At 42.6% G+C, this 15,548-nt stretch overlaps 1 protein-coding gene across 1 annotated transcript in view; it reads right to left on the reverse strand.

Annotated features, from left to right (window-relative positions):
* Positions 1 to 201: 201 nt before the first annotated feature.
* The window catches only part of LOC141126557 (cell division cycle-associated protein 7-like), a 46,428-nt gene continuing 31,081 nt past the window's right edge, over positions 202 to 15,548 (reverse strand). The window contains exons 5-7 of the mRNA XM_073612482.1: positions 12,294 to 12,437; positions 11,989 to 12,138; positions 202 to 342 (exon numbers count right to left, since the gene is read on the reverse strand). Of these exons, the coding sequence (XP_073468583.1) occupies positions 202 to 342; positions 11,989 to 12,138; positions 12,294 to 12,437 (435 nt within the window). The remainder of the gene's footprint in view (positions 343 to 11,988; positions 12,139 to 12,293; positions 12,438 to 15,548) is intronic.

The raw sequence follows: 15,548 nt of genomic DNA on the forward strand, positions 1-15,548 counted from the left end.
CATCACTTTTCTCATTTTTTCTTCTCTGCAAACTAAAATAAAAAGTGGTTAACCAATAAGTACTGTATAGTCTGGCTTGATGTGCATTTGTGAAAGCCATAACACCCCCCCCACACAAACCCCCCCCCCCCCCCCCCAAGAGTATACTAGATGCATGTGCAGATTACTGGAAAACATACTTAGTCAATGTGTAGAAGCCCATTACCTTTCAAGGTAGGAATGGACATCACTATAGCCATTATACCGGGCTAAAGGAAACAAAATACCAGTAGCACAGCGACCATCTCTCTGACGGCAAAAACTGCAGTTACAGATCCCTCTGCATGGGGGGCAGGTCCAGTCCTAAAGAGACATAGATTAGAGCAAAATAAAAACCTCCCTTATTGTTACTGGTCATCTAGGCTCATACTTCTGGTCTATTCCATACCCAACCTTTACAGATTTTCGCTACGTGGCTACATATCTATAGGGCTTTTGCCAAAACCATTCTTTAGGTTCCAAGAGTAAAAGACCAATTCCCCCATTTCCCCTGGCAGACAAACAACTTTGCATTTCTTGCAGAGAACACATTTTAAAGCGTTCCACCTAATGGATTACATGCTTCTAAAAGGTTTTTACCAGCCTTGGCAGTATTAACTCTGGTAGGAAAATTGATGCTGGAGGAGCCATGAAGTCCCTTTACTTCTCCAGCAGAATTCCTAGTTACTTCTCCACCAACGGTCCAGGCGAAGAGTTTGGACAGAAATTCTGTCAAGGAACCACTGCTAAAAATCAATTGATGTCCAAGATCTTTAAAACAGAAAGTCCAGTTCATTTCTTGGTAGAGACTCAAATTTCAAGTCATTGTTTTGAAATAAGGGCAATTTGAAGCAGGAGCCAGCTTAACCAGGAGATTAGTGAAAGTAGTATTAAGGCTTACTCAGCTCAATTTCCTGTGGCAGAATAGAAGCCTCTTTTCAGATGATCCATATTGTGGTCTACATATCCATCACTGGCCGCTAGAAATTGAAGAAAACCTATTCCCTCCATTTACAGGTACTACAGAATACATCATGCAACATTAGTGGTATTCATCTCTAGCCTTATAAAATCACCTTCAACAGGAAAGCCAATATTGTCCAGAGCAGTCTAGTATCATTTTCACCCCCCAAAATATAGTTTTAAACTTAATTCCCCTTTCTAATAGGAAGTTTGTGCAACCAAAAAGGCTGTTTTAGGGGGCACAGCCTGCCTGCGGCCCAACACAATTGTAAACTTAGAAAATTATAATACATACATACATACATACATACACACACACCAGGTGGGTTACCCTCTTCTTTCAATCCTTATTCAATCAAGGCACCGTCAGGGTGGACTCCCAAACTTCCACCATAAAGGATAGGAAAAACACGTGGAACGATGCTTTGATGCAAAAAGTATCCTTTTACTGAAAATTCTTCCATTACATGATTCAAATACAAGCAAGCCACTGTACAGTTCCGAGCGCAAGTCGCTCTTCGTCAGGCTTTTCTGGCTGTGTGTGAAAAGCCAAACCACACTATGTTCTCTTATCAACACCCAGTCCAGTACACACCTGTGTTCACTTAACTAATTATCATAGACAAACCACCTATACACATTTAAACCTTTAACCCTACTATAAAAATCCAATTCTAGTGAACCATCTTAAATTTCCTAATAAAGAATTATTTACAACAGATTCATCCTGGTATATATCATATACCATCAGCATGACATTATGGAATAACTAGAACTCTCTCACTTGATTAGATCTTTCAAATCATTTATCATAAATATAAAAACATTCTTGATCATGTCTCAGATCTCTTCATAGACTCCAGCTGATATTCTGCTATCTAGTATTCCCAACGGGAGCTCTTTGTGATCGATCTAGAAAAAATGTAATACATTCAAAATATAAAATTGTAACTACTTTACAATCTCGTATCAAAACTTCTACACAAATAAGTATAAATCATAGTCCTTGTTCATACCCTCAGGATGCAAGGACTGTAATTTATTAATCCACCAAACTTCATGTCTTTTCAATTTCAAAATCCTATCACCCCCTCTTTTATCGTGAGGAATCTCTTCTAACACCATAAATCGTAAATCGGTGTCTTTGTGTCCCATCTCAGAGAAATGACGCGATACAGGAAGCCCTGATTGGGGATGTCTAATTGTACTACGATGTTGTGCGATACGGTCTTTAATTTTTTGGGTCGTCTCCCCCACATAAAGGAGATTACAGGGGCATGTGAGAATATAAATCACATATGATGATTGACAGGTGTAAAAGCCATTAATTATCTTGTTGTTAGTTCTAGGATGACAGAAATTATTGCCCTTAATCATTAAATTACATTGGATGCAATTAAGATAGACTGTCCAAGATTAGGGACCTACCACAAATCCAAGACAAATGTATCCTTGTCACTTGGGATGTCTATACACATCAATTCCTCATGTGGCTGGCATTGAAGCAGCGTTGAGTTTAATTAAGAACTGTCATGAGTACTCAGAAGCTCAGATTTCCTTTTTTGAAAAGTTATTTCATTTGGTTTTATATAACAACTATTTCCTTTTCAAGGATCGTTATGTGCAATTGACGGGTGTTGCCATGGGCTCCAATGTTGCCCCGCCATATGCTTGTTAGTTTATGCATGATTTTGAGCAGAAACATATTTTTTATTCTCTGAGATGGGACACAGACACCGATTTACGATTTATGGTGTTAGAAGAGATTCCTCACGATAAAAGAGGGGGGCGATAGGATTTTGAAATTGAAAAGACGTGAAGTTTGGTGGATTATGGTTCAATTAGTTTTTATTAATTTTAGACAGGTTTATAACAAAAGAAGAAATAACAACAAAATTAGAGACCTGACATGAAATCACTTGGTTTACCCAAGTGCACAAAAATATAAAATTCAGGCTAGTGCAATCAATTGACCAGACATAGATCCTTTACATTGTTTCATTCTCTATGGGTCCTGAGTATGAGATATTAGTCTGTAAGGCGTTGAGTACCCTGGTCTAGGAAGCCCCAATGGGGATCTTCTGCTTCCTTAGACTCAGGGCACTGTGGAGAATAACTAAGGAGAAAATGTGCAAACGTAACATCTGCCATAAAGTGCACGTACTTGTAAAGTGTAAGGAGTGAAAGACAAAAAGTAATCCTCCACTGAGGGAGGGGCGGTTATTGAAATAGATTGCATTTGCATAGGTCTTATAAAATCTGGAAAAAGAAGTTAGAAGTCAGAAAGGAAAAGAGAAAAAGAAAAGAACAGATATGTTCAGTAGGAGAACAAGGGGGGGGGGGGGGGGAGACAGCGAACCTCACTCTGTAAAACCAACCATGGGGTTCAGCCCACGTTTTACTGGTATACCGTGTGTGACCATTAGGGGGGGTTCGTATTCTTCAATCTCTGTTTAAGTTTGTCTGAAGTGGAGTAATGCCTCCAGACACTCCAGATATATGAAAATTTAGCTTGTTTGTCCAGGACATTGGCCTGCATTTCCTCCATTAGCATTATATTATTTATTTCATTGACCCATTCCAATATAGAGGGGGAAGTGGTAGATTTCCAGTGTCTGGGAATAAGCTGTCTCCCTGCACTCATAAAAAACTTCAAAAGACTGTTTTTCTGTGATTTTATGGCTCCGGGAAAAATAGACAGGAGGGCAATGGCGGGAGAAGGCATCAGGGGTTTATCATAAATCTCTGAATGAATGTGAAAAATCTGCGTCCAAAATGATAAAAGCCTATCGCATTCCCACCAGATGTGCAAATAAGTACCTCTCTTGGAGTTGCATCTCCAGCACATGTCTGAATTGGCAGGGAACATCATCCTGAGTGTTGTGGGGACTCGGTACCACCTTGATAGGACTTTATAGTTCTTCTCCTGCATATAGCTCGAGATCGAGGTCTTGCTTGTGAAAAGAAAGGCCTTACTCCAGTCCGCCTCAGATATACCAATTCCAACCTCTGCTGACCATTTTGTTGTGTAAGTAGGAAGGACATCGTGAATGTGTTCTAAGATTTGTTTGTGTATAAGTGATAAAGGGTGTCTTGGGGTTTCTGGTAGGATGCAGAGTTGTTCAAATCCTGTTAAAGGTCTGTGAATTAGGCTAGAGTCGTGTAGTTGTTTGCAGTATTCGCTCAAATGTCTACGGGTGAGCCAGGTCACTCTAGAGGTTGTATCTGGAAGGGCAGAAGCAAATGTACCTAAGGTGGGGTCCACAAATTGTCGTGCGGTGGGCCAGTGCTCTCTAAAATAGTTGTCTATGGAGTTTATGGAGTGGCCCTCCGGGAATTTAGGGTTATCAAAAAAAGGGGTGAATGGGCTGGGTTCCGAGGATAGAGCATAGGTAAGTTTCCTATGATACCAGATCGTCAAGGCGTCTCTTGTAAGGGGGGACAATGCCGCTATCGATTTAAATGAATGGTCGTATCCCCAGAGAAGGGCTCTGAGATCATATGTGGCTAGGTCTTGCTCCACAAATGTGGTAGCTTTGGTCATGGGTCGAGGAAACCACTCAAGGATACGGGAGATTACTGTAGATGTATGATATAACTCAAAGTCGGGTAAACCCAACCCACCTTTTGTAATGGGGGAGCTCAGAAGTTTATGTTTCAGCCTCGGGTGTCTGCCCTTCTAAACGAAACGGATAGCCATTGATCTTAGGGAGCGGAAAAAGGCAGGGGGAAGGACTATGGGGAGGGCCTGAAACAAGTATAGGAGTTTGGGAAGGATGTCCATTTTTAGTGTATTGATACGGCCCATCCAGGATACCGCTAACTCCATTCGTTCTTCCGTTAAATGTCTGAGTTTTAGAAGGAGGGGGCTAAAGTTCAGGGCATAAATATCCGAAAAGTTTTTCGGGATGGCTGTACCTAGATAGGAAATGGAGTTCTGTTTCCATTGAAATGAAAAATTTGATTGGAGGGTTGAGAGTGTGGGTTGTGGTAAAGATATGTTTAGGGCCTCAGTTTTGGAAATGTTTAATTTATAGTTACTAAAGCGACCGAATCTGTCTATCTCTGCTAATATAGAGGGTATGGATATGTGGGGTTTGGTTACGTACAGGAGTAGGTCATCAGCGTAGAGAGAGTTTACAGTGAGATGAAGGGGTCAGGATGCCTTGTATGTTGGGATTCGATCTAATGGCTTGGGCGAGGTGTTCTATGACTAGGGCAAACAGGAGAGGGGAAAGGGGGCAACCCTGCCTGGTGCCGTTAGTGATCGTAAAGTTTTGTGATTGGGTGCCATTCACTAGGACAGTAGCAGAGGGTCTAAAGTTTGGTGGATTAATAAATTACAGTCCTTGCATCCTGAGGGTATGAACAAGGACTATGATTTATACTTATTTGTGTAGAAGTTTTGATACGAGATTGTAAAGTAGTTACAATTATATTTTGAATGTATTAAATTTTTTCTAGATCGATCACAAAGAGCTCCCGTTGGGAATACTAGATAGCAGAATATCAGCTGGAGTCTATGAAGAGATCTGAGACATGATCAAGAATGTTATTATATTTATGATAAATGATTTGAAAGATCTAATCAATTAAGTGAGAGAGTTCTAGTTATTCCATAATGTCATGCTGATGGTATATGATATATACCAGGATGAATCTGTTGTAAATAATTCTTTATTAGGAAATTTAACCACTTGCCGACCGCCGCACGACTATATACGTCGACAGAGCGGCACGGGCAGGCAAAAGGACGTGTATGTACGTCCTTGCCTGCCCGCGGGTGGGGGGTCCGATCGGACCCCCCCCCCGGTGCCTGCGGCGGTCGGCAAATCTCCCCCGGCGATCGGAGGTGAGGGGGAGGCCATCCATTCGTGGCCCCCCCCCTCGCGATCGCTCTCAGCCAATGGGATCATTTCCTGCCTCTGTATTGTACACAGAGGCAGAGGAAATGATGTCATCTCTCCTCGGCTCGGTATTTTTCGTTCCGGGCCGAGGAGAGAAGACTGCAATGTAAGTGCACCAACACACTACACACAGTAGAACATGCCAGGCACACTAAACACCCCGATCCCCCCCCCGATCGCCCCCCGATCCCCCCCCAATCACCCCCCCCCCCCCCCCCCCCCCCGTCACAAACTGACACCAAGCAGGTTTTTTTTTTTTTTTTTCTGATTACTGTATTGGTGTCAGTTTGTGACAGTTACAGTGTCAGGGCAGTGAGTGTTAGGCCCCCTGTAGGTCTAGGGTACCCCCCTAACCCCCCCTAATAAAGTTTTAACCCCTTGATCACCCCCTGTCACCAGTGTCGCTAAGCGATCATTTTTCTGATCGCTGTATTAGTGTCGCTGGTGATGCTAGTTAGGGACGTAAATATTTAGGTTCGCCGTCAGAGTTTTATAGCGACAGGGACCCCCATATACTATCTAATAAATGTTTTAACCCCTTGATTGCCCCCTAGTTAACCCTTTCACCACTGATCACTGTATAACCGTTACGGGTGACGCTGGTTAGTTTGTTTATTTTTTATAGTGTCAGGGCACCCGCCGTTTATTACCGAATAAAGATTTAGCCCCCTGATCGCCCGGCGGTGATATGCGTCGCCCCAGGCAGCGTCAGATAAGCGCCAGTACCGCTAACACCCACGCACGCAGCATACGCCTCCCTTAGTGGTATAGTATCTGTACAGATCAATATCTGATCCGATCAGATCTATACTAGCGTCCCCAGCAGTTTAGGGTTCCCAAAAACGCAGTGTTAGCGGGATCAGCCCAGATACCTGCTAGCACCTGCGTTTTGCCCCTCCGCCCAGCTCGGCCCAGCCCACCCAAGTGCAGTATCGATCGATCACTGTCACTTACAAAACACTAAACGCATAACTGCAGCGTTCGCAGAGTCAGGCCTGATCCCTGCGATCGCTAACAGTTTTTTTTGTAGCGTTTTGGTGAACTGGCAAGCACCAGCCCCAGGCAGCGTCAGGTTAGTGCCAGTAGCGCTAACACCCACGCACGCACTGTACACCAGTGATGGGAGTAAGTCACACATGTGCAAGTCATAAGCAAGTCTCAAGTCTTAACCTTCAAGTCATAAGCAAGTCCCAAGTTACTGTGGCGAAAAGCAAGCAAGTCAAGTCGAGTCCCTGCCAGAAGTCAAGCAAGTCAAGTCAAGTCATTTATTTTGGTCAAGTCACAAATTAAGTCAAAATACTGATCTACCCCGAAGCCGGGACTCGGGGGGAGCTTTCTATTGTGGGGGGGGGGGGGGGGTTTGGCGGCGTTTTTTGCCTAGGCCAAGACACAGAACTGGTGGTGCCAAGTCATTGCAAGTCATTGCAAGTCAAATAGCCCAAGTCAAAGTCAAGTCGCAAGTCATTAGTGACAAGTCAAAGTCAAGTCGAGTCATTTATTTAATTTTGTAAAGCAAGTCGCAAGTCCTCAAACAGGTGACTCGAGTCTGACTCGAGTCAAGTCATGTGACTCGAGTCCCCCACCTCTGCTGTACACCTCCCTTAGTGGTATAGTATCTGAACTGATCAATATCTGATCCGATCAGATCTATACTGGCGTCCCCAGCAGTTTAGGGTTCCCAAAAACGCAGTGTTAGCGGGATCAGCCCAGATACCTGCTAGCACCTGCGTTTTGCCCCTCCGCCCGGCCCAGCCCAGCCCACCCAAGTGCAGTATCGATCGATCACTGTCACTTACAAAACACTAAATGCATAACTGCAGCGTTCGCAGAGTCAGGCCTGATCCCTGCGATCGTTAACAGTTTTTTTGGTAGCGTTTTGGTGAACTGGCAAGCGCCAGCGGCCTAGTACACCCCGGTCGTAGTCAAACCAGCACTGCAGTAACACTTGGTGACGTGGCGAGTCCCATAAGTGCAGTTCAAGCTGGTGAGGTGGCAAGCACAAGTAGTGTCCCGCTGCCACCAAGAAGACAAACACAGGCCCGTCATGCCCATAGTGCCCTTCCTGCTGCATTCGCCAATCCTAATTGGGAACCCACCACTTCTGCAGCGCCCGTACTTCCCCCATTCACATCCCCAACCAAATGCAGTCGGCTGCATGAGAGGCATTTTTATGTCCTCCCGAGTACCCCTACCCAACGAACCCCCCCAAAAAAGATGTTGTGTCTGCAGCAAGCGCGGATATAGGCGTGACACCCGCTATTATTGTCCCCCCTGTCCTGACAATCCTGGTTTTTGCATTGGTGAATGTTTTGAACGCTACCATTCACTAGCTGAGTATTAGCGTAGGGTACAGCATTCCACAGACTAGGCACACTTTCACAGGGTCTCCCAAGATGCCATCGCATTTTGAGAGACCCGAACCTGGAACCGGTTACCGTTATAAAAGTTACAGTTACAAAAAAAGTAAAAAAAAAAAAAAAAAAAAACAAAAATATAAAATAAAAAATAATAGTTGTCGTTTTATTGTTCTCTCTCTATTCTCTTTCTCTATTCTCTCTATTGTTCTGCTCTTTTTTACTGTATTCTATTCTGCAATGTTTTATTGTTATTATGTTTTATCATGTTTGCTTTTCAGGTCTGCAATTTTTTATACTTTACCGTTTACTGTGCTTTATTGTTAACCATATTTTTGTCTTCAGGTACAGCATTCACGACTTTGAGTGGTTATACCAGAATGATGCTTGCAGGTTTAGGTATCATCTTGGTATCATTCTTTTCAGCCAGCGGTCGGCTTTCATGTAGAAGCAATCCTAGCGGCTAATTAGCCTCTAGACTGCTTTTACAAGCAGTGGGAGAGAATGGGCCCCCCCCCCACCGTCTTCCGTGTTTTTCTCTGGCTCTCCTGTCTCAACAGGGAACCTGAGAATGCAGCCGGTGATTCAGCCAGCTGACCATAGAGCTGATCAGAGACCAGAGTGGCTCCAAACATCTCTATGGCCTAAGAAACCGGAAGCTACGAGCATTTTATGACTTAGATTTCGCCGGATGTAAATAGCGCCATTGGGAAATTGGGAAAGCATTTTATCATACCTATCTTGGTGTGGTCAGATGCTTTGAGGGCAGAGGAGAAATCTAGGGTCTAATAGACCCCAATTTTTTCAAAAAAGAGTACCTGTCACTACCTATTGCTATCATAGGGGATATTTACATTCCCTGAGATAACAATAAAAATGATTAAAAAAAAAAAAAAATATGAAAGGAACAGTTTTAAAATAAGATAAAAAAGCAAAAAAAATAATAGAAAAAAAAAAAAAAAAAAAAAAAAAAAAGCACCCCTGTCCCCCCTGCTCTCGCGCTAAGGCGAACGCAAGCGTCGGTCTGGCGTCAAATGTAAACAGCAATTGCACCATGCATGTGAGGTATCACCGCGACGGTCAGATCGAGGGCAGTAATTTTAGCAGTAGACCTCCTCTGTAAATCTAAAGTGGTAACCTGTAAAGGCTTTTAAAGGCTTTTAAAAATGTATTTATTTTGTTGTCACTGCACGTTTGTGCGCAATTGTAAAGCATGTCATGTTTGGTATCCATGTACTCGGCCTAAGATCATCTTTTTTATTTCATCAAACATTTGGGCACTATAGTGTGTTTTAGTGCATTAAAATGTAAAAAAGTGTGTTTTTTCCCCAAAAAATGCGTTTGAAAAATCGCTGCGCAAATACTGTGTGAAAAAAAAAAATTAAACACCCACCATTTTAATCTGTAGGGCATTTGCTTTAAAAAAAATATATAATGTGTGGGGGTTCAAAGTAATTTTCTTGCAAAAAAAAATAATTTTTTCATGTAATCAAAAAGTGTCAGAAAGGGCTTTGTCTTCAAGTGGTTAGAAGAGTGGGTGATGTGTGACATAAGCTTCTAAATGTTGTGCATAAAATGCCAGGACAGTTCAAAACCCCCCCAAATGACCCCATTTTGGAAAGTAGACACCCCAAGCTATTTGCTGAGAGGCATGTCGAGTCCATGGAATATTTTATATTGTGACACAAGTTGCGGGAAAGAGACAAATTATTTTTTATTTTTTTTTTTTTTGCACAAAGTTGTCACTAAATGATATATTGCTCAAACATGCCATGGGAATATGTGAAATTACACCCCAAAATACATTCTGTTGCTTCTCCTGAGTACGGGGATACCACATGTGTGAGACTTTTTGGGAGCCTAGCCACGTATGGGACCCCGAAAACCAAGCACCGCCTTCAGGCTTTCTAAGGGCGTAAATTTTTGATTTCACTCTTCACTGCCTATCACAGTCTCGGAGGCCATGGAATGCCCAGGTGGCACAAACCCCCCCCCAAATTACCCCATTTTGGAAAGTAGACACCCCAAGCTATTTGCTGAGAGGTATAGTGAGTATTTTGCAGACCTCACTTTTTGTCACAAAGTTTTGAAAATTAAAAAAAGAAAAAAAAAAAATTTTTTTTTTTGTCTTTCTTCATTTTCAAAAACAAATGAGAGCTGCAAAATACTCACCATGCCTCTCAGCAAATAGCTTGGGGTGTCTACTTTCCCAAAATGGGGTCATTTGGGGGGGGGGGGGGGGTTTGTGCCACCTGGGCATTCCATGGCCTCCGAAACTGTGATAGGCAGTGAAGAGTGAAATCAAAAATGTACACCCTTAGAAATCCTGAAGGCGGTGATTGGTTTTCGGGGTCCCGTACGCGGCTAGGCTCCTAAAAAGTCCCACACATGTGGTATCCCCGTACTCAAGAGAAGCAGCAGAATGTATTTTGGGGTGCAATTCCACATATGCCCATGACCTGTGTGAGCAATATATCATTTAGTGACAACTTTGTGCAAAAAAAATAAATAAATAAATTGTCACTTTCCCGCAACTTGTGTCAAAATATAAAATATTCCATGGACTCAACATGCCTCTCAGCAAATAGCTTGGGGTGTCTACTTTCCAAAATGGGGTCATTTGGGGGGGGTTTGTGCCATCTGGGCATTTTATGGCCTTCAAAACTGTGATAGGTAGTGAGGAGTAAAATCAAAAATGTACGCCCTTAGAAATCCTGAAGGCAGTGATTGGTTTTCGGGGCCCCGTATGCGGCTAGGCTCCCAAAAAGTCCCACACATGTGGTATCCCCATACTCAGGAGAAGCAGCTAAATGTATTTTGGGGTGCAATTCCACATATGCCCATGGCCTGTGTGAGCAATATATCATTTAGTGACAACTTTTTGTAATTTTTTTTTTTTTTTTTTTCCATTATTCAATCACTTGGGACAAAAAAAAATGAATATTCAATGGGCTCAACATGCCTCTCAGCAATTTCCTTGGGGTGTCTACTTTCCAAAATGGGGTCATTTGTGGGGGTTTTGTACTGCCCTGTCATTTTAGCACCTCAAGAAATGACATAGGCAGTCATAAATTAAAAGCTGTGTAAATTCCAGAAAATGTACCCTAGTTTGTAGGCGCTATAACTTTTGCGCAAACCAATAAATATACACTTATTGACATTTTTTTTACCAAAGACATGTGGCCAAATACATTTTGGCCTAAATGTATGACTAAAATTGAGTTTATTGGATTTTTTTTAGAACAAAAAGTAGAAAATATCATTTTTTTTCAAAATTTTCGGTCTTTTTCCGTGTATAGCGCAAAAAATAAAAACGGCAGAGGTGATCAAATACCATCAAAAGAAAGCTCTATTTGTGGGAAGAAAAGGACGCAAATTTCGTTTGGTTACAGCATTGCATGACCGCGCAATTAGCAGTTAAAGCGACGCAGTGCCAAATTGTAAAAAGTGCTCTGGTCAGGAAGGGGGTAAATCCTTCCGGGGCTGAAGTGGTTAAGATGGTTCACTAGAATTGGATTTTTATAGTAGGGTTAAATGTTTAAATGTGTATAGGTGGTTTGTCTATGATAATTAGTTAAGTGAACACAGGTGTGTACTGGACTGGGTGTTGATAAGAGAACATAGTGTGGTTTGGCTTTCACACAGCCAGAAAAGCCTGACGAAGAGCGACTTGCGCTCAGAACTGTACAGTGGCTTGCTTGTATATACACACATACACAAAGCAGAAAAAGAACCCCTTTACGTACTGGATCTAGAAGAGCTTTGCATACATCTTCTCCATATCTGTTCCTCAGACATGGGCCACAGAACTGTCCTTGGATTCCTCTACACTCTACATTGCGACAGTTTGTCTTTGTGTCCATAGTTTTTTGTCGGCATTGATGGCAGGTAGAACCCTAAATGCACAAAAAAAAAAAAAAAAAAAAAAAAAAAAAAAACACACACCACAGAAGTCTGAATTCAAAAGATAATGTGCTGTCAAAATAATCACAAGGTACTCAGACACTGCTAGGACTATAAATAGCAAAAAAACACCACATTAGCTACTCACATACACAGTGTTGTACACCTTTTCCTTTACATTGTCAGCCACATTCTTCAGGTCATCCTCAGTAATTTCCTCTACTGGACGAACAACATGGGGAATAGTATGAATGCTAGGTCGACTGCTTCGCCGCCTTCTTATTGGTTCTCTCTTAATTTAGAGGGAGAATACATTAAAATTGGGTAGTTTACAATAATTAAAAAAGGACTAAGACTATGGTTTTATCATTGAAAATAAGAAAAAGGCACTTTGAAGGGCTTGACCCAGTAATGTTCATTTTCAGGAGTTTGACAGGCAGGAAAATCCTTTTAGTTTAGAGAAGGTCACGATGAAGGCAAATGTAGCAGTTGAGTAGTGTGAAGACAAAGGATCCATCTTCTGCAGCATGAGCCCAGGATGCTGTTTGCTCATCTCCAGAGAGTCAGCAAAGCACAATGCATGCAGAAAGAATGGCAGTCTCATACTCCATTCTCAAGATTGATCAAGCCATTGCTATTGATCTTTTGTATCTGCAGTTTAACCCTTTACCTGCTGGCAACTCTTCAAGTCATTTGTCCCAATTAAAAACAAACTAGTGCTTTTTACTAGACAGCAAAGCAGACAGGTAGGGACATTTTGTTGCAGTTTTGACAGCACTTGTCTCTTCTGCAATAAAAGCCTGCTAGCGGTTTCTTAGGGCTCATTCACATGTGTTGATTAAGGACAACACAAAGCTCATTAACATGCCTATAGTATTTATGGTGCATTTTCATTGTTTAGGAAGTGTTGAAAAAAGTTTCAAAAGCAAATAATGTTTGGTAAATGCTTAAGTGTAGTGGGAAGTTCTGAAAAGGGAAAGTGATGTATAGAAAATATTTACATTAAGGGGCGTTTAGGTTGTGCGATAGCTGACATTTTTGGGTAATCTCTGCAAGATGAATTTGTTACTTTGATATCTAAAACTTGGCTTGGTCCAGCTCAACTTTGCCACTGGTAATGCTCAATGCCTAGGATATGTGGTAGTTGTGTGCTGCCACCTAGTGGTGCATGAATATAAAAGTACCAATAAATCAGTGGTTCTCACCCTTCCTAGTGCCGTTGACCGCTTGATAAAAAATTTCCCAAGCTGTGGGCACCCCTAACAGTAAAATTATTTTCGTAATGTGGGTTGTCAGCCTCCAAGACAAGTAATTTGCACCCAAACCCACGGACATTTAGCGCTCAGAGTCCCTTCTACTCGTACAGCATTAAAACCCCTTATGGTATATTTTAGGATGTACCACTCCTTCTCTTGTTATCCTTTCTTTCCCTTTTATTTCTCTCCATCTTAATTTCTGGTTTTTATTCCCCCATTCGTCTCTTGCCATCTTTGTTCTCTCACTTATTCTCTCTCTCCTTTCTTTGTTCCTCCCCCTCTTTTCCTCTCCCTTCCACGTATTTTTATTCCTTCTTACTCCTTAGTGGGGGGGGGATGGGATGAGTGGCAGTGCTGGTGGGGGGTGGAATGAGTGGCAGTGCTGGGGGGGGGGGGGGGGGGGGGGGGGGGGGGGGGAGTTCTGATCAGGCAACTTAGGTCATCTGCTGATCTGAGAACTGTAGTGGGGACTTTTAATGACCACTATAAATCACAGGTAGTGTTACTCACTGTGTCTCTGGCTTCTACTGCGTCTCCCACTTTGTGGTGTCTCGCAACAGTGACACCTATGCTGAAATCAGGAGATGGGGTCTCCTCCAGCCTCTCCACTTTACATTCCTCACCAGTCAGCTGACCTCTAGTCTCTGCCCCCAGCAATGCTGTGAACTGAATGGGTGGCTGCGAAGAGGCTGAAGGCTCCAGGGACAGCCCTGCTGGGCAGCCGCGAAATAGCTGGGAGAGCAGTGCAGGCTTCAGGAACAGCCCAGGATTCGGTGACCCCTGGCAAATCGCATTCGACCCCCAAGGGGGTCCTGACCAAGGTTGAGAAAGACTGCAATAAATGCAGAAATTGACAAACCATGTGCAATAAATCTAGCTGCCACTACCACCAGGATGTTATCACAAAACAATGAATGAATATCTACAAAATGTGATAACGCTGCTGCAATCTGACAAATACTTAAAGCTAATAATAATAATAATAATAATAATAATAATAATAATAATAAGCAACAAACACATGTGCTGAATACACAATCCAATAGTAAATGTAAAAAAAAAAAAAAAAAAAAAAACACAAACAAACAAACAAACACACACACACTAATATTGGATTTATTTACAATAAATGCATGTGCTCCTTAGACCCTGTAAGGGTCGAACTCACAACCAATGATCATTCCCATCAGGAAAAAAGGCTCCACACCGATTTTAATAGTTCCCCCCAAGGTCCTTCAGGAATCAAAATACACTTTACACCTCATACTTTTTTTTTTTTTTTTTTTTTTAAAAGGTTTCCCCTGTGATGACCACCAGAGCTTCATGCAAAAATATAAAGTGCCTCAATAGTGCAGTACCAGGTGTTAAATTGAATAAACCTCACCCACCTTCATCTATTAAACTCATTTCATAAAAAAAACATCATACTTAAAATCCAACAGGTCTCACGCATGTCACCGCCAGGCTCTACCTCTACGAGTTACGATACCATCCACGTGGTTCATCTGGAGGGCCTACTGGCGGTGACATGCGAGACACCTGTTGGATTTGAAATATGTTATATGTTGATTTTTATTGAAATAAATGAGAGTTCAATAGATGAAGCTGGGTGCGTGAGGTTTATTACATTTAACACCTGGTACTACACTAATGGAGCAGTTTGAAAGACACCAGGAGAGACCAGATTGACACTAAACACCAGATGAGCATCGTTTTAACTTCTATTCTATGAGCGTTATACAATTGCTATTAAACCTTTTACACCAATACTACTCTCAGGTGGCGCTTCCTGTTTTCCCCCCTTGTTTCATCCACAGAGCCGGTGTCTTGCCGAGAAAGTTCCCCCGGCGGATAAGGACCCCCTGTACTGCGCAGGCGCAGCGCTTGCGCAGTACGAATGACTACGGAGCCGCCAAAAATAGCCGGAGCTGAAGACCTCGAGACAGCTGTACACGGCGCCTGTGCCCCGAGTCCAGGTTGAAGCCCCACCATCCAAGTGGGACATAGAGGCAGAATAAAAAAAAAGTGCCGAGTGTAGCGAGGCCGTGCCTGAAGCGTGGCGAGGGGCCCTGTTACAGGCGCCGTGTACAGCTGACTTACAGCTATTCAGCTTCAGCTATTTCCAGCGGCTCGTACTGCACCGTACA

Source organism: Aquarana catesbeiana, linkage group LG02 (genome assembly GCF_042186555.1).
Source record: "Aquarana catesbeiana isolate 2022-GZ linkage group LG02, ASM4218655v1, whole genome shotgun sequence".
Classification (NCBI taxonomy): Eukaryota; Metazoa; Chordata; class Amphibia; order Anura; family Ranidae; genus Aquarana; species Aquarana catesbeiana.